General features: G+C 35.1%; 2 protein-coding genes across 7 annotated transcripts in view; both read right to left on the bottom strand.

Moving 5' to 3' along the window:
* Positions 1-6,559, bottom strand: part of LOC145992070 (coronin-2B-like) — a 165,045-nt gene extending 158,486 nt beyond the window's left edge. Inside the window, exon 1 of one of the 3 annotated variants that reach the window (XM_083128278.1) lies at positions 6,259-6,559. In XM_083128278.1, coding sequence (XP_082984404.1) covers positions 6,259-6,297 — 39 coding nt within the window. In that variant the 5' untranslated portion in view covers positions 6,298-6,559. The remainder of the gene's footprint in view (positions 1-6,258) is intronic. The other 2 variants (XM_083128256.1, XM_083128287.1) reach the window with 2 other exon arrangements.
* A 2,090-nt stretch (positions 6,560-8,649) lies between these two features.
* LOC145992054 (uncharacterized) overlaps positions 8,650-20,307 on the bottom strand; it is a 161,471-nt gene continuing 149,813 nt past the window's right edge. For 3 of the 4 annotated variants that reach the window (XM_083128223.1, XM_083128214.1, XM_083128241.1), the window contains 2 exons: positions 19,150-19,337; positions 8,650-18,188 (listed from right to left, as the gene is read on the bottom strand). In XM_083128223.1, the coding sequence (XP_082984349.1) occupies positions 17,888-18,188; positions 19,150-19,337 (489 nt within the window). In that variant the 3' untranslated portion in view covers positions 8,650-17,887. The remainder of the gene's footprint in view (positions 18,189-19,149; positions 19,338-20,307) is intronic. The other variant, XM_083128231.1, reaches the window with a different exon arrangement.

Raw genomic sequence — 20,307 nt, 5'->3', positions numbered from 1 at the left:
GAGCTATTTTCACCAGATTTTAAACCAGGGGTGCCCACAGGGGACGATTATGGCTCAGGTTGCGCCATCGAGATTTTTGGGGAGGATTTTTTCCCTTCAAATAATATAAAATTGAACATTTATATATTTTTCCAAAATATATGTAAAAATTTAACACCTCTAACTCTAGGTCTTTGATTGTGGCGGGTATTTTAGTTGAGCATTAAATTGAGGAGGGCATCCAATTCTTGTGTATTACTATCGTCTTATACTGTTTCGGAAATTCTGGTGTGGAAATTGAGAATTAATTTTTCGAGGAGTCAATATCCACTCTTCAAAATCAACAGTAGGTCTAAAATTGACATGGAAATTTTGGTGGTAGGATTGAGTATTAAATTTAAGGTGTGAAATATGAAGCTCTTGATGAAGTGTTAAATCTTAGATTGTCAAGGGATTTCTGTAGTGGAGAGAGAGTCCGAACATTAAATTTTGGAGATTGTATTGTATTGTATAATATCTAAATCACGACATGGTTTCCGTAAAGGCAAATCAACAACTACAGCAATATTTAAATACATCGAACATGTCAGACAACTCCTGGAAAATAGGGAACAGTGTGTAGGTCTATTTCTTGATTTATCAAAAGCTTTCCACACAGTATCACATGACCAACTTCTGAAAAAAATTAAATTAGTATGGAATAAGGGGTATAGTAAACACCTGGCTTAGATCTTACCTGCAAAATCGCAGTCAAGCTGTAGAGATCTTACATGTAGAAGGGACAAATACCAATGCTTCTTCCCATATCTCTAGGCCAGAAGAAGTGACATGTGGTGTTCCTCAAGGCTCTATTCTAGGGCCAGTACTATTTACCATATACATAAATGACCTGCCTTCAAACTTATCCTCAGTTAAAACTACCTTATATGCAGATGACACGAGCATTGTGCTAACTGGCAAAAATGAACAAATTCTAAATTCAAATATAAAAAACACCTCAAACGAACTCTGCAAATGGTTCCCCACAAATAACTTGACGATAAATAAAAACAATGAAGAACCAGTAATAAAAATAGAAAATGAACACATCAAATATACAAATTCCATAAAATTCCTGGGTATTTAGATACAGGAAAATCTCAACTGGGACATACATATAGAGCACCTAGCAGGGAAATTAAGCAAAACCATATATGGTATACGAACCTTAAGAACCATAATAAACAGGGAGACAATAAGAACAACATATTTCAGACTTTTCCAGTCACAAATAACATACGGAATTGTATTTTAGGGGAATGCTAGAAACAGGGCAAAAAAATTTATTTTGCAGAAGAGTAGTACGAATTATAGCAGGAAAGAAAATAAATGAGCGATGTAGGAAAATGTTCAGGGATCTTTGCATTCTACCATTACCTTGCCTATATATATTACATTTACTGTGCTATGTAAAACAAGGTATGTCTAGTTTCTCCAAACGTATCAAGGAAGTACATCAATACAACACAAGAAAAAATCACAATCTGGTTATACAAACTCATAATACCACTCTCCTTGAAAAAGGTCCTAAATTCTTAGGTATCCACCTGTATAATAAATTACCATGAAAACAATCACATCAAGTACCCAATTTAAGAGGGAATTAACAAAATTCTTATTACGACACTGTTTTTTATTCAATTAATGAATTTCTACATTTGTAAATATTGAATTACATAAATTGTCAACAAAGAGTTCGATTGTTCAGAAAATGGAATTATACTATTTATATTATCATGTACGAAGAATTCACTATATGCTATTATTGTGCCTAAATGATCACTCATCGGTTCTCTATATATATTGCATTCTTCCATGTTGTATATGTTACATATTTACTTTTACATTTTATTTTTACACTAAAAAAAAATTATTCGCTTATTATTGTGCTCGGCTTAAATATTGTATGTAATTTCACTCTAATAATGTATTCTTCTTTTATTTGGATTTCCTTCATGTAGAAGTTCTTCAAATCATTGCTGTAATTCTTGTCTATAATTGCGTTAATATTTTATTAGTGAATTTGGATTTCCTTCATGTAGTAGTTCTTAAAATCATTACTGTAATCCTTGTCTGACATTGTATTAATATTTTATTACTGTATGTATTGTTATATGACAATTTCCATACCTATGGACATGGGTCAACGGAAATAAAGAATATGAATATGAATTTAGCAATATGGTACCCACACGTTTTCGACCCCGAACGTGAAAAAAGAGAAGCTGGAAAAGACGAAATATTTGGGGATCCAATTTTCTTTTGCTCGCTTCGCTTGCAATGATTTATTGTTTGGTGCATTACTGAGGTGAATGTGAAGTTGTATACTATAGTTGCAATAGAAGACAAACGATATTCTCGATATTCATCGCCGTATTATATTATCGCCCTGGGTTTAAGAACTTTAGCTAGGGTTCTGTAATGTCTCGTGAAGCAATAATTGAATCGGTCACAGGGATGGTCCATGTTACTTGGTTTGCCAAGGTTGAATTTTCTATCTTTAACTTAACTTAACTTAAGTTGTGTAACAATTTGTGATAAATACTCAAATTCTGAGTTTCATAAACCCACTCACAAACACTATTTATATACATATTTACATAATTTAATTTACTACCTTTAACCAATGAATGTGCTAGCTTTAAGTTTTTTTGAAAATCGAGCAATTTAAAAATCTGGACAGTTTAACATGGCATTTCATTCAAATAGACATCAATTATTATGTATTCATTCAAACTATTTTGGGGGATAATGATGAACGATTTTAAGGGTGGTCTTTGGTGATCAGCACCCCTGTTTAGGGAGGATGGGCAGATCAAGTACAGTAATTAAATACTTTGTGGGATTACGATATGGTTTGAGGGCACGAATGATATGATTGGGAGGGACACGTGATATGATCTGGGGGGACACATGACATGATTTTGGGAGGGGATGCGCCATTGGGCTTGGGGGGATGGGCACCCCTGTTTTAAACTGCACATGTGCATGATCTACAACCTGGCCTGGCATGCTACACAGATGTGTGTAGTATTCTTTAGTTGTTGTAGGCTATGTGTATGAAGCTTATATATGAGTGCATTTATTTTTGTGAAGGAGACTGGTGCTTTTTTCTGCACGCCATGGAGTTTGAAAAATACAACAAGGTGTTTTCATATGTCCTGCTAATGTGTCACATGACACCCGTATGAAAGGGTATTACCTTCCTAAATTCCTTCGTTATTAGGTAAGGCAGGTCAGATTTAGGGCTATTAGCATTCAAATTACAGTAAAGTTTTCATCTCCGAGAAACTTATTTCTTCAAATTTACAGGAGAAAGTACTTACCGAACTGACTTTCCGTAGACTTTTCAAAGATCATGGAAGTGTTTTTCCCCATCGTTTAATTTATTTGGCCAGTAAATCATGTATTTTTTCAAGATTAATGTCTCTCCGATACACAAAAGCTGTTGTGTCTATGTCCTTCTACTACGTGAACCAAATCTTGCATGCGTTTCATGATGTAACGTCCGCACAGTGTTTCTAACCACGCGGTTTTGTAACTGTGTAAACATTGCAGAATTATCTTGAATTTTTCTGATGTTGAATAACAATTTTAACTATGTTTGCCTAACCTAACCTTGCCACGCATGGTTTGTGGGGCTATTTATGAATGGTGTGTGGGGCTATCCATGAATGTTTCATGGGGTTTTCGAACCTGGAAAATAATACAAAATCAGTAACACAAAATTAGGTATTTTTCGATGAAAAAGGTTGCAACACTGCACACCCACTGATCATCGACAATGCTAAAGTCGTTTTCACGTTCAGAAGACACAACGGCGCTTAAGGAGAAACCGCACAGTGTTGCCAATACAGCGCTAGCTCATGTCGCCGGGAAATGATGACCTTCCTTCACAATGAAGGTGTTACATATTTTGTATATATAATGATAATTATATGTAATTATTAATATTAATATTATACTGTGAACGTTACAGTTACCCTTTTTACTATGATCCATTGCGATCACTACACACGCGAGTGTAATGCACGAATATGACACTTCAGAAATCACTTAAAAAAGTAAAAATCACTGAGAGCTCACACAACTGAAAACACTTTTTCGGGAGAGGGAAAAAGTCTATACAGACCAAAGCAGATCTCTCACTCAAGTAAGGGGAACCTGACACATGGGTTAGATTAAGTTGCAACCCAAACAAACAAATGAGTTATGGCCCACGTGAACTGATAAGACGTGAATGACTCAAGCAAGGCATGTCATATTTCTATCTTGAAGCCCCATATTTTGTCACGTGTTGGAAAGCCTTTCAAAGGTTAATATGGTGACTATGAGTTTATGTGTACCTTGGAAACTGAAAGGTGATCTTCATTTCAGTATTAATGTCGACAGTAATGTAAACGAAAACAACGTGTATTTGCTACAGCACTAATGTTGCTCACAACAGCAGCATTGGAAATAATTGTCAATTATTAAATTTAAGTAATTTCAATTCTATTATAACAAACAGCATGAAGTTCATATTTTTACTGAATGGAAATAAAATAACTCGAAAACTTGGTGGTGATTAGCCGGAATGCTGCGGTGAGTCAGCTCAAGATGGCCAGACAACGTCTCCTTACTTCGCGCGCGGTTCGGGTTAAAAAGAAACTCCAAATGCATGGAAGTAATATTTCTGGGAACCTTTGAGTGGTTATAAAAAATAATTTCATTATTTTCTCCACAACTTTGTCGCTGGAAGTTTTTACTTGGAATTACAGAACAGAAAATGGCCAGCGACGACATTTTCTACTGCACGAATATAAAAAAATCTCCACATACTTTATTTGAATATTTTTAATGCAAATATGCTTTAAAGTATTGATAAATTCTGAGTACCACCGTCACCTATGACAATTAAAAAACAGTGTCAATTTTTTTCATAATGAAAGCGTCAATTTTACGGCATGTTTCAACGTTAGGAATGAAAACAATGTAAAAATTGTGTTTTCACAGAAAATTTGCGTTTTTAATTTATCTAAAATTATGTAAGCAAGTTACCAGTTTTTTGTGTTCACCATCGTATTCTCTACAAAATTTCCTGCAAAACTGCAGGTACCGATTTTACTTAAGCTATATTTGTAAATCCAGAAATTTTACAACAGCGCGCTCGTATTTCCCATAAGAAAAGCATTGCCCATAAGAGCCCATTGTGTCTTCTGAACGTGAAAACTACTCTAGTCAAGATTTCTCCGCCATATTGCGTGTAACGCAAGCGAAAACGAACAAACAAAAATTACTCGATATGTTGCAAATTGTGATTATTTGCGTGAAAAAAGCCAAATGCCACCTTTACGGATCCTCAGCAATGCGGAATATGTAAGTACCAATATGAAAAATAAGAAAATAAACGAATTTGAGACGTTTCCCGGAGATTAAAACGGTAATAAAATTACTTCTGTAAATACTTCCCAACACCTGATAATGTAGTTTTTGGTATTCAGCACTTTCCGCTATTCGCACCATCTGGTGACAGTAGTAGTCTCTTTTCGTTTAAATAAATTGTTAGCAGAATTAATATAATAAAGTAACATTAGTGGCGTAGCAGCAACCCTCGCAACCCAGAAATTCAGCAGATAGTGCCGCCTATTTAAAAAATGGATTTAAAAAAAGATTTACTTTTGCTATTGAAAATGCTGGTGGTGCTATTTTCACCACCTAGTGAAAATAGTCGCGGCCTTATATTTATACGCTGAAACATCAAGAGATTAACGCAGAGAAAAATTCTGACAAAATATGTACTTTATATCCAAATAATTAAATCACGACTCGTAAAAAGTGTATCGCTGTATACCACAGAAAATATATTCTCATTTCTCACATAGTCTTATTTAGTTATTTGTGTAAAAATCAAGCCTGCAACGGGGAAAAATGCAAAATGCTTACTTGTGAAACTAACGTCAAATGTATTTTTAATGGTAACTCAAGTGAAACACTGGGGTATTCATTAAGACCTCGTGAGAATCCACACAGCGTAGGAGTGGCACACCAGCTGTGATTTTAGATAATTTTGTAAACATCGCTTGCACCTTGCACTGCGAGTGCGGTACTAAGCTGACAGCCTACGTACAGGATCTGAATACAAAATCATGTTCTGGAGAGTAATATTCTACAAATTTGTCTCCGCCGCAATGATATTTATGAAACCTTATTTTAAAAAAAACATATCACAACAAACGCATGCAACTTGTTAGCACTTACCCTTTCTATGGGCTTGTTGCACGCTCTGACATCCACCATTTTTAACGTAGTAAGATAGCTTCAGAGGAGAACAGTTGGACGAAAGGAATCCTTTATTCCGCACGATTTCAAATCTCTGCAATACGAGGTGTATTCAATTCAAGGTCTTTTCACAAATATGTAACAATAAATCTTTCACTCACTCCGTAGGTCTCAACACCGCCATGCGAGCAGCAACCACGCGAACAAAGTAGAAGCGAAGTGCGCAAATGCGCCGAACACCGCAGGAACTCATCAGAAGCAAACAACCCTTCTACGCCGGTCTCCCGAACCGCAATACGCTTGCATCTTCAGAGGTCAAAGAACTTTCCGCGAATATGCTGGCTCAATTAAAATGCAAACACGCGAATCCCAAGGTTCAGTAATTTCGTGGGGAGAAAAGAAATTAATTGTTGACGATAAATGTGAATATATTTGCTCGTATGCAATTTCTGGAGGCCATGCTGACGTTACGTTACCGAGCGTGAATAGCTGATACAGATTTTCACGCAATATTACTATCAGCAGGTTTTTATTTCTATTCCCTTCTTTCTTATATTTATAATTCCTTTTCCATCTTTTTGCTTCCTATTTTCCATTCTTCTGGACTTTCATCCTTCCTTCGCACTAGCGGCGATTGGGTACCAAAACTGGGGGGCAAGGACAGTTTACTTTTTCTTAGTAGCCAATCGTCTCCACTGCTCCTTCGGATATCGTAGGTTATATTTTTCTTGCTTACTCCCCACTCTCTCTTGCTGATATTTCTTTCCTTTTCTGTCTCGTTTTCTCTCTCTCGCTCGTTTTTTTCTCTGGAGTTTCTCGTAGGCTATTCCTCTCTCTCTCTCTCTCTCTCTCTTCCCCTACTTCCTTTCATTCACTCGGTTGCTCTCTTTCTATGGTTCTGTATTGCCTCTCTAACTTGTTTTTCTCTCTCATTCACTTGATTTCTTTTCTATTAACTTTACCCCTTCCCTGTCCTCTTATTTCTCTCTCTCTCCAAGTACGTATATACAGGGTGGCCACAAAGTGCCGTTACCCCTATGTAAAGTATAATAAAAGTATACACGTATTTGTTACAGTTTTAGACCGTACGGTAACACTGACGAATTGAAAGATGCTGCGAGATAGGCTTTCACTCGTGTTATGCCAACATTGCTCCGCAAAATGTGGTACAAAACCTGGCTGCGGATTATCCTTTGCCATGAGAATGATGGTGCACAGACTGACCCCTTAGATAATTAATGGTTTATATCACAGAGGTATTTAGTACATTCATTGTCTGTTATCAATAAAAACTAATCAAAAGAACTGTCGTTCATTGTGTTTGCGTATTATAGGGGTAACAGGACTTTGTGGCCACCATATATATATATCACAATGAGCACAATTTTTGATGTTGGCTGGTCCCTTTTCTTTTTTGGAAATTTTCTGCAGTCCCCTAGAATGCAGCTATGTAATATCCACCTTATCAATTCAAGGTAATTGCTGAGTTTCATAAGTTGGCCTCTGAAAGTATAGATCAGATTCAGAATTTTGGAGCTCTCGCAACTAGAGGTAAAAATTGAAATGCCTGGACCTAATTTTTGTTCAAACACAATACCGAACAAGTCATCCACCAAGGTATATACTGCTATGACATTCGGCAGCTCAAAAACTAAATTTACACGAATTATAATGGTTACAAAATTCTTGACTAATCTCGCTCTGCCTGGAGATTAATCCAGCTGGATAAAGCTATTCAAATATTCATCAGCAAACAGTTGGAAACATTCATGCAGTGGAAGCACAGAATTGTATGAATGAAAGACTGGTTCGAAAGAATATCATGAAGAAATAAAAACTATAAAAAAATTATAGCTGGGTCATCTCCTATTATCTAGATGACCCAGAGTATATGCCACTGCTCCAAAACGCTAGTGTTGATCAGTGGCATGCCCAAGGGGGGGTAGTGGGGGTTATAACCCTTTTGGTCCAGTATTTCTAAAAATTTGAAAAAGAGATACATACATACTATTGTATTGGTTCTTACGTTTCACTTTTAGCACCTCAATGCACCCACATCTCTTGACTTACATTGAAAATTGGTAGCTCCTAACACATCTCTTACCTTCCCACACCTTTTGCTTTTTTAGGTGTCTTTTCCCAGATTTTAATTCTTTAAATTCATCTTTCAAAATGCATGCCTGAAGGTAAAGGCAGTTTGGATTCCCTGCAGGGTGCTGGTTGGTAACAACCTTCAAAAATGTGATGCAAAAGTAACTAAATCAAAATACACCTCTTTGCAACCACTCCAAAAATTTGTGTCCTGGCCGAGTAGATTTGAGACGTGCCACGAGAGAAATAATGAAGGTGAAGAAACAAAAAAACAACAGCTAAGGCAACTTGTAATTTGTTTTATTTACATTACGTAAAGTTAAACCTGAATGATACAAAAACCAAACCAAATATTTCCCATCGTACAAGAGAGGAACAATTTGGACCATCAGATCTACATCACCACACATTTCATTGACCTCACAGGAACAAACTTAATAATAAATGTTATGCTGTAACTAACATTTATATGTATATATATACACAATAAATTACACTACAGTCTTCCATTTAACCTTTACACCATATGAGCTGAGCTATCACTCTTTCACCACCACATGACATACGAAACAATTTTCCAAAATAACCAGAACACATTTCTCCCGTTTTCCCTATTCGTTTCATGTTGACATATAAAAATACCTTCTCTAGATACGGATGGAAAGTATCCCTGGATTTTCATCACACAGCATGTTAAAAATATCTTTCGTTTTTCTTTGCAACTTACACAATTTGTACTTGCATGCAACAAAATGCATTACTACATTTTACTAATATGCACAAACTCGTTGGACATTTTGATTTTGGAACAAAGATTCTACTTAGGCCTTTTATTATAAATGAATGCAGAAATTTTATGAATACAATTTTTTTAAAACTACTGCTTCATCAATTGTGATTTTACAATTCCAATTATGACAAGTCATGTTGGGAAAACTTATACACAAAAATTCTGCGTCAAATGTTACCATATAAATAAATAAATTACTCGTGGTGCAACAGCCTTTAACCGCCAGGTCCTACATACTTACCACACTCCCACATGCCTCAGCAGAATCGGTTATGAGGTGATGTGTGGTCAGCACCATGAACCTCCTGTCTTTGTAGGTTTCCATGACCAGGTTACGCTACTCATTCGTAGCTACCCAATTTCCTCATGTTGGTGGGTGGCCACTGGTTCCATACACTGTCCAAACTCTCAGGAGAAAAGTTGTGATGTTACCCCCGAGAAGACTCGAACCAGCATGCATCCTGTAGCCTGAACACAAAGCCTGATGCCTTAGACTGCATGGCCACAGAGCGAAAACCAAGCGCTACTATATTTTACTACAAGAACACATTTACGTATAATTAATTTTGATTTATTTTCTAGGAAAAATTCTCGTATTTGCTTAGTGAACATTATATTATTTATTACACTGAACCATGAACATGCTCACACCAATTCTGATAATCTTATTTAGTTATGATGAGGGTAATCATAAAAAAATTCTGTTGCAATCAAGGCTTTTGCTAGAGAAGATTGTCTTTTAATAATAAAAGCTTATTTATCTATACATTACGTTATTAAGGAAAAAATAAATTTCTATGAAAATAAAGTTTCCTTGGATCTAAACCTTGGTATTTTTCATTAATTTTATATTCATGTTGCTTTATCTAGTATTATTATACAGTTTATTTTTTCTCAGTGGTTATTATTCACTGATATTGAACCTTAATTGAAAATGTCACTAAGAGAAGTCTCTGTAGGTAACAAAATAATTAATCCAATTAGAGCTGTTATTTCTGGGTTGAATTAAAGCACTAACATTCTCTTATCTGCTTATAACAATGTCACAGAACAATACAGGTAGTAGCACAGTGCTCACTTTGTGACTGACTGCCAGTAGAATGATGTAATTTACATGTTGTTCCACTCCATTAATGTTTTGCTTTATATATAATGTAAGAACATGGATGTCCGCAGGATTTTTTCAATTTCAGGCTGAAATTATCATGTTCCTTCAACACCCTAATAATAATTAACATAAATTACTGTGACTGAAATTAAATTATACAAACATTTTATGTGGACATTCGTTTTCCAAGGGAGTCCATCTCCCCCTCCCCGTTCTGGTCATGTAAGAAGACAAATGGTACTAATAGGTTGACACTGCAACAAAACTTGCGATTATCAAATAAAAAACAATCACAGAACAGGTTTATTCATTTACAAAATCAAATAAATTGAATATGAATTTGTTCATTGTACTTTATCGTTGTAGTCTATGACCTTCTAATTATGCAGAGCTTCTAAAAAAGTGAGTCAACGAGGCTCATTGCATGTTCTGTAACTCTGTACCTTTAAAATTAGACTCATCAGCTATATTTAAACAGAACTCTCTTGAATTGGAGGCATTACTTACTAATACTATGTGATTTCTTCCCCGTTATCCATTCTACAGGAACAGAAAAGCAAATACGACTACTTGAGAAAAGGTCATGGTACTGCAGCATCTTTCCTATTCCTTCTCAAAATGTATTGTTACAATTGCAATTTTAATTTTCTAGCATTCAATAGAAGCATTGAATTATTCCATGGATGCAGGAGAACCATGAAAACATTAACACTGGAATAGTAATTGGAAAGTTACTTTTACTCATTTTGCAATGTAACTCCCAAGTTAATGTAACTGTATATTATTTTAACAGTTATATAATTGCAGACAAGCTGCACGTAGAATGTGTTGCAGGCAGTAACTACAAGCAAGATGTTATTATTTTTTTTAACGATGTGACTATCTAAAATTTACATAAATTTCCATTAAATTATAAGAAAATTCGAATCAAACCTTATGCTTGCAAAATTAAATTTGCTTGTAGCAAATGAATAATGAAGGTTAACATTTTTCTTATTTATTTAGCAAACCACAACTTTTATCATTACTGTTTAAAAGTACACAAAAGTAACTTAATTTTGTTACTCGTTACCTGAAGACAGTTACCGTTATTCAGAAAAAGTAACTGTTAGTTCCAAACACTGACTTGACAATATCCATTTCTCATTTGTTTCCTGCACTCAGACAGTAAACAAACTACCACACACATATCTGGATGGTCGTTATCTATTTTTACAGTATAATATTATATAAAAATAAAACATTTACCAACCTAATAAAGTGATTCTGTGTGGATGAACACTAAGTTTTGATAAAGACCGTAAGATACACGATTTTGCTTAAATTAACACTTACATTTACAATACACAAAAAAATACACAATAATTGACCACTGAACAGAAAATATTGACTAGACACACAATTCTACACATGACCAGAAAAATTTAATTTATTTAACTTGTTCTGTTTATGTTTATGAGCATGCAGGAAAACGTATCTATTTGGCACTCATACGAACACACATGCAGCACTAACAACGTAATTACCCTCCATGGAACCTAGGAAGTGGAAGCTTATATATGTTAGGAAGCCTAGTGAGTTTTCCTTTGAATGTGTTAACAACTGCTTGTAGAAAAATATATTTTCGTGAACAACATAACAAGAAAAGTGATTGAGGAATTCTGTTATGGACACAAGAATCAACACAGAACAGTTTACTAAAGCAAGACTACTGCAGTAATACTAGGAATAGTTTTGCAGGCAAAAAGTGGAGAAACATACATTATTAACATTTATCCTATACATTTTAAATCTAAAATCCACTACTGTTATAAATGTATTTGCATTAGGCTTATTCTAATGTTGTATGGAAATTGAAACTCTCAGAGAGTCTTGTGAAACTATTAAAAGTAGATATAGCTGCATGAACGGTAGTACTTGAAAGAATAACAATGAGAAAAATTACACAATATTGGTGAAATAGTATTTCCATTTTAATGAATGGAATGTGAATTAGTAAAATATTATTACTTTAACAATTGCCATCTTTACTAAATACAAGTCATTGTTCTAAGTGGAAAGAAAAAGTTTGAATATATCCATGAAATATTATAAAATTAATAAATAAATGAGTGCCACATTATGATATATAATACATGAAATGAATTAAATCACATTTTACAGTGACTACATAACTTATGCAAAATAATAATAAAAATAATTAAATGGTTTCGAACTAAAAAAAACTTACTTAGTATCAATACTAATAATGAAGTTTTGTTCTAACTAAAATAAAATCTCAAATTTACAAATAATAAAGCACTATTCAGTCTCTGGTGTAGGAACAAGCTAGGCAAAAATGCAAACAAAATATTGTTCCTAGTCACTTCACAAAATGCACTGCTACTGCTGCCATTTACACTTACCACTATGTCTAGAACTAGTTATGGGGGAAAATATATTTCCAAATTAGACGATGAACTATCTAAACTCTCTAGAGCAAAGGCTCTTTGTGGGTCAAGAACAGTCTGATGGTCTTTCTTTGGGTGATGCGTGGTCTCGGGTATTCTAGACCAGAGCCCATTACTTCTTTAATTCAAAAAAGCTCCAAAATTATTTTTGCCCAGCAGAGATCGATCCCCGGGCTGCCAATCATAGACTACATGAAACCATGTCTAAATGGAGGAAAAGGAGCTCGCAGGGGAAGAAGAAATTTAGAATGGAAAAACACACTAAAATTTCTAAGGTTAAGTTTGCAGCAGGTTTTATGTATCAATCCGCATGTTAGAAATAGAAAAGCAGTATTCTGTGTATTTGCTTGATATGAGTATTCTGTGTATGTTTTTGATGTGAATATTCTGTGTATTTTTTGCGGGATACTTATTCTGTTACCGGCAAGAGAAATGTCATGGACTGGATGTCTGTGTGTGTGTGATTAAACCTTAATTTACATATATTGGCATTTTGTTTCTAACACCGCGTGAAATCTGAGCTCTGAATCTTCCGTGCCAGTCTTGCCTCAACCACCGAGCTGTTTACATTGCAGACACTGAGAAAATCTGCAGCATTACCAACTGCACAACACATCAAAACCCTCACATGCATGTAAAGCGGAATGTATTTTTGCCTCCTGAACCATACAGTTTTTAAAGCTGCACATAGATTATGTAATAAATGTGTCATTACTTACTATAAATCGCGAAATATCTTCGAAACACAAGGGCATGTGTGAATATTTCGAGCGCACAGAAAAGAAAACAATAAACAAAGGGTAAACGACAGGCCCCCTTTGAATTTAATGACGAGTTATTGTTTTTGGTTTCGAAATAAATATATGAAGAACTTGCTTGCTTCATTCACAATAGATCTGTTTCTGTTTGGTTTCAATTTATGAATCACTTCAAATCTTGGTCTGTCCATTTCTTGGTGATAATCACCCTTCTCTTTCTTTGCACGGAACAGTAAACATGCATCTTCTCTTCAACAAAGCCTTCATTGCCGCAAGTGCGTTAAACAATAAGCCTCCCCCCCTTCCTATCCAGTCGGTTGCTTTCAGCCCTGGCGGTGATTTGCACGGTGGTATCCTCCCACGCTTGATTCAAAGTACGCCTTGCATTCACGCACGTTTCGTCCAAATAATAAACATGTTTCTTCTCATGGCAATATATTTTAATACCACGTAAATTATTTTGTCGTCAAACAACAAACAATGGTTTCCTCTTCCTAAACTCAAACTGCAAATCATTCAACACCTGAGACACAGTTCACGTGCACATTGGCGGCAAATCACTTCACGCCCTGTTTTATTTTGGTCTTGTTGCCGTAAGGAGAATTATGCATTTAAAACAACTTGCTTGATTTGAAGAGCTTTTCCCTTCGGATGAAACCCAAAATAACACTGGTAAAACCGCACGCTGAACAGGGGACCTCGATTCAGCCATTCTCACCGCTGTATAGCACCATTATTAATCAATCACAATAAACGTAGGGTTAAAATAGTGGGATGTACAACACTGGTATCACGGATTCCACGCGCTCTGCAATGTATTTAGTCTTGCTAGACTCGCTCAAGAGTTTCAGTGTCTCTTCAACGCAATAGACACCCCAGTTGGCGAATCTGCGTTTCTAAGTTTGTCTGCACAATGATTGCAACCGATCAAGTCCATACCTGCTAATGGATGTATTATTTTATCTGTATATTACAAATTAAATAACTGTTTTCTTGCAAGTATGCAGTTGTGTCGGAATAGAACCCGTCTAAGTGGAACTATATTCTGCTCGAACGTTTGGATCTACATATGCGAAAACCTGCTGCAAAGTTAACTTGACGCACAGCTTACATGTTCAGGGGTGTGCATGGGGGTTTCATGACGTGCCTGCATCATGGGAATTTTTTTTGGGGGGGGGGGACAAAATTTTATACCAATATTATATATCTTTACTTCACACAAAAATGGGGGGGGGGCATTTCGTTTGATTGACTTGTTATTGATTTTTAGCTACGGTTATTATGTACAGTTTTTCTACCTTCCTGTGGGATGATTGTGGTATGGCGATAGGGTTGAAATGAAACACCACCTCTTATGCCTTTAGAATCGGATTGGATGGGGGGGGGGGCATGTTGTTCGCATTAATACAAGGTTAGTCAAGTAGACAAGCTGCTAAGAATAAGGTTCAGTACACTAACAATGGCAGTCAGTCTCAGCAGTTTTGTACGTTTTATGTTAGCAAATATGAAAGTGACCAGCCTCCCCGATGGCACAGTGGTAGCATTGTAGCCCTGTAAGCAAGGGGTCCCGGGTTGGATACCTGGTGGAGGCACATAGTGGTTTAGATTCCACTGAAAACTGTAGGCCGTCCCGATTAGCCTTTCTGTGCATAAAGTGGACTTAAAACACAAACTCAAATAAATAAAAAAACTCAAACATGTAAGTGAACCTGAGCCTAAAGTACCCAAAGTAAACATATATTGCTTAAATATGTCTGTATCATATTGTTCCTCACATTTTGTCTGATCAAAATAATTTGAGTAAATAATTCGGCATAAAGGGGGTGTGTGAATGTTATATCCTTTTGGGGGGAGTGCATCATAGGTCTTGGGGGGATGGGCACCCATGTACATCTTACACCCCTTTTGAGTTGAGGCATATGATTTATATTCATATCATTGTAACAAAATGCCAGAATTTTGCACTAAATTACAGGCTATTTATAAATACTGTGTATCGGATTGGTAAAATGATTTTACTGATAAACTAATATGCCCAGGTTGACCAATACCGATACAAGAATTTATTCTAAACTCATAAGAATTTATCATGTTGCGTAAAAAACATGAGCGAGAAATTAAAATGATTGAAAAACTACTGGATATTACATTTCATACCTACTTTGTTTGTACTCGTACAGATTTTCTTACACAGTCTTGACCCACAGATGCATAAAATAATATTATTTTACAACTAAAATGAAATACGTAATGCAAAACAATGTTCTTATATGCCAATATGTAAAAAATAAATATATATTTTCCCATAAATTAAAAGCTAATCTGTGCAATTAGCAAATTGGAGAAGCCTTGTTGTTTAGCTTGTGTGCGAGTCATTAAATATTCATATTCACTTCCAGTAATGACTTTTATGTGAAACTACTCTTTTTTTTAAGTAATTATTTTGTCATTCTTATTTGTAATAACCATGTGCAAAATAACAGAAAATGCAATATAACAATTCAAATTAGTTTGAAAAATATTGTACCTTACTGGAAACATTCACAAAGCCAGTCTTTATATACCTTCAGTTTTAATTGTTATAATAATTTTCTACAACATTACATTCATACACAATGTTACTCAAATTGCAGTTTTGAAGTGTAGTTGCTTAAAATGTCATATTTTAAAATAAAACTGGCTTGATAGGAAACGTAAATTTTTGTGAACATTTCCATTTACGTTTTTATGAAAATGCAAAACGTGCTTTTTCCTTTAATTTAGGTACACCTTATAATGTCATTTATATGACTAGTTCTAGTTTCAAGCCTAAAATTTATTAACAACTTTTTTTTAATAAAGAAAAAGGTGATTTGAATTTTGCTCTAAAAATCCTATAGTTTACAGCTGTCCTATAAACAAATAAATATAATAATAAATAAAAATCAAATATTCTCTATGCTACACAAACTAATACACTGGGTGAAACTATGAAAAAATATCCATATATGCACATATTGATTTCTGATCACTAATAATATATTTCCAGAAAATATTACTTTAAAATAAATTAATGACTCTATGCTAAAGTTTCAGGAACCTGCCCATGCTGAACTAGACTTTCATGGAATTTAAAGCAAAAAACATTTTTCATACAGACTGATGTTAAGGACTCATGTGCAAGTGATCACAGTTTTACTTGTTAAAGCTTCAAACATCTTGATGTGCATGGATACTACAGATACAGCAAACTCACTGTTTTGAGTTCTGCAAGACAAAACAAATGAATTTATGGCAAGATACGCAACAGATAGTCCTAGTTTCTAAAATTACCATGAGTGTATCAACAGGTCTCGTGCATTTTCAATAGATCTAGATGCAAAATTATATAATACAGTTATTTTTAGTGGTTTTTATTTTTCCTATGACATTTCATCCTGGTTTCCCAGAACTTTTTCAAGCTTACACAAAGATAAACACACATAACCTTACATGGCTAGTCACTCTACATACAATACGTGTACATGTGTTGTGTGTGTGTTAATCTAGGTGTAAGCTTGAAAAAGTTCTGGGAAACCAGGACAAAACATGACAGGAAAAATAAAAACCAGTAATAATAACTGTATTATATTATTTTGCATCTATAAAAAGTGGTTACATAAACCTTTAAGAAGAACATGGATACATAGATGTAAAGATCTGAAGAATAATTGTAAACATACAGTCACATACCATTCATGTTACTTTTTAGTGATCTTTAAAGTATATTTGGATAAAAAGAAATGCTACTAAGAGCAGAAAATTGAAAACTGGTCACAACAAATACTTTATGTATTAGAACCAACCGTAACTCTGTTTGTCGCTCTATTGGTTCAATCGGTACATAACCATTGCCGAGTAACATGGCACCAGTTCCTTCTAATGTGAGGCAACTGCACCATACTGACCACATTTTGAAACTGGAGTGTCACTCAATACATTGACATTCAAAACAGCAAGCGCTTTGCTCTCCTCTAGCTGTTTCATTATTGTCCTGTATCGCTGTAGATCATTCCTAGTCCTAGATGCATATTTAATTAAGTTTACTTAAAACGTCACTTTGCATACACTGTAAGAACATGTCATCTCTTCTAAAGTATTTATGATAAAACAATACCATACACAGGAGTCATGTTATATTTGCTCTGCATAGACCTTGCGCAAAGAGTAACTATTAGTATTTTCTCATTTTACGTTTGTTGATAACAAATGAACCAGCATTCGCCTATCACTAAAATATAAGTTCTCACAGTAAAATGAACACTTAATGAACATTGATATGTGTACAAATGCTACATCATATAAATGCTAATGGTACATCATACTGCTTCTACATATAGTGAGCATTAAGGTTTTGTTTTTTTATTTACTTGAGATATAGATGGACTCGGCCTTAATCGTCTGAAGGTGGATCCATTCCGCATATGATTGCTTTCATGACACTCGCAGCAGCTAGAGATGCATATGGCTGCCATTCCTTCTTCCTTGTGCCATCCTTGTAGTCCGCAATGCCTCTTATCGTGATGAAGTTCTCGCGACAATTTCCAAGAATGCTCTCAACGACGGCATCAAATTCTGAATCGAAAGCGAGAACTCCGTATTGGGTAGAGAATGTCTGCCTCAGCTGATCCTCTCTTGCAATCTGCCTTCCTGAAGCTATAGGCCCTAAGTGGATCAGTGGGTAGCCTTCCTTCCTGCAAGTACAAATGCTATTCAACACATTTTGTGTAGCTTAGAGCAGTGGTTCTCAACCTTCATGAGCCTGTGTGGCTGGTAAATTCATTTCTTAAAAGTCGATGCCCCGATCTCAACAATTTTACTCGTAAATAGCTTTTTATTTTTTTTTAAACTGTATGCATCAGTTGATATGTATTCTTGAAATGTAATATTAATAAATAAATTATGGCATAATTATGTCTAGGTTTGTTGAAAAATATAAAATTTGGTTTAAATTAATTGACAACGACTGGGTCTAATGTAATCTTTTAGTTTCCGCTGGCCAATGTCACTAAATTTATTTGATAACAGCTGATTCTCATTGGCATGTTCCATTTTGAACACCGAAAAATTCCAATTAATCAGAATAGTTCCACTTCAATATATTTCTTAACCAAAATTCCTGCGCAAAATAAACTGATCATGGTGCCTGTTTGTTAGCTTCCAAATTTGTCTCCAGTCCCTTGAAACTTTCGGCTCCAACTCAACAAAGGCCCATCATATAATAATATATCCATAAACATTTAATAATACTTTTTTACACTGTTCATAATGTTGAAAACTTAATTTCTTTCATTTTTGGAATAAAAATGTTGATGCTTATGAAATAGTATTAATTTCTGTTACCACTTTTTACTTGTCAAATATCTGTGAAACTACGCAATGAATAGAAAAATGGTTTCTGTAAATCTTGTTTATTTTTGTAAGGGGAATACAAACATTATGCAAAAAATTAGGTTTCCATTTAAAGAATGTGACCTTCAAAATGGCTGCCTACTAAAACATACATAATGGCATTCTCTTCCCCCCCTTAAAGTCAATTAACTATTATTTATAACATTTCTTTTGAAAATATTTATAACATTTCTTTTGAAAATGCTTCGTTTGTAAGATATTTTGAGTTATCAACTTAAATGGTCCACCTTGTATAACACATACCTGACTTGCGAACCTTCCTGTGGAGGAGGATGAGCTACCTCAATCAAATCCTGGTCGCCAATTGACATATACAACTTGTCTGTTTCGGAAGGAGGGTGGTTGAAGTCATGCTCCGACTCTGACTGCAGTCTTTGCAACCCTTCAGCCAAGTACGTGGCCCATGGAATGGTGTTTATATCCAAATCCGCCTGGAAATGAAAAATAAAGGGCAAATAAGGACAGCAATAATTTACTTGATAGTTGATGCACATAAACGTGTTTCAATGATTAAGATCATCAAAGAGCAATTGAATGAATTCAGTGAGTGAAAAGTGTGCTTCAATATAGCAATTGATACAGGCATATCTGTAAACTTGCTGATAAATTTACCGATCCGATATATTTAAAAATACTGATTCACCACCATATTTGAAACCCTGGCATAGAAATAGTGGTCCTAGTGTTGCTTAACCCTTTTACTGCTACCGGCGAGTCCAAGGAATAATACACTCATATGCTACGGATGAGTATACTTGACCAACTAGTTTGCTATTTTTAGATTGGCGTCAGCACAATGCAGGTTCAAATTTGTTGATCACTGACAGCTACTGCCATCTTGGAAGTTACAAAGCAACTATAACATACTGAAACCTCTAAGCTCTGCTACGGGCGAGTATACTGGTCCTAAAGATAAGCCTATGTTTTTTGAGTTGTGGAATTACCATGTGAGTTTATGAAACTTGTTGTTGATAACTACCGCCATCTATAGCGAGAACGGTCGTTGTTTTGTATACTTTGCACATTATTATTATTTGCAATGGCTTCTAGTCGCGCAAGTACAAGTGCTCTTACCGATGCTGAAATTGCAGAATTTATTACAAATGATGAAAGTGATGAGTCAGACAATGATTTACATGGTGAAAAGGAAAAACAGGGTCACGGCAGGCTTTCTGATGATTCCCCACTTCGCCTTACTGAAACACATTTTTTGACATTAGTTCCAGCTACAGAAAAGAAGAAAGAACCTACCAGAAAATGTCATGTGTGTGCCAATTCGACTACAGAACCCAAGAAGAGAAAAGAGTCTCGTTATATGTGCCAAAAATGTAATGTCGCACTTTGTGTAGTACCGTGCTTTGAAAAATACCACACTTTGAAAAACTAACATTATGTGTGTAT

This window comes from Lepisma saccharinum, chromosome 1 (genome assembly GCF_977018435.1).
Source record: "Lepisma saccharinum chromosome 1, izLepSacc3.1, whole genome shotgun sequence".
Lineage (NCBI taxonomy): Eukaryota > Metazoa > Arthropoda > Insecta > Zygentoma > Lepismatidae > Lepisma > Lepisma saccharinum.
Note: the sequence above shows the minus strand (reverse complement) of the source record. Positions and strands in the feature narration are given on the sequence as shown.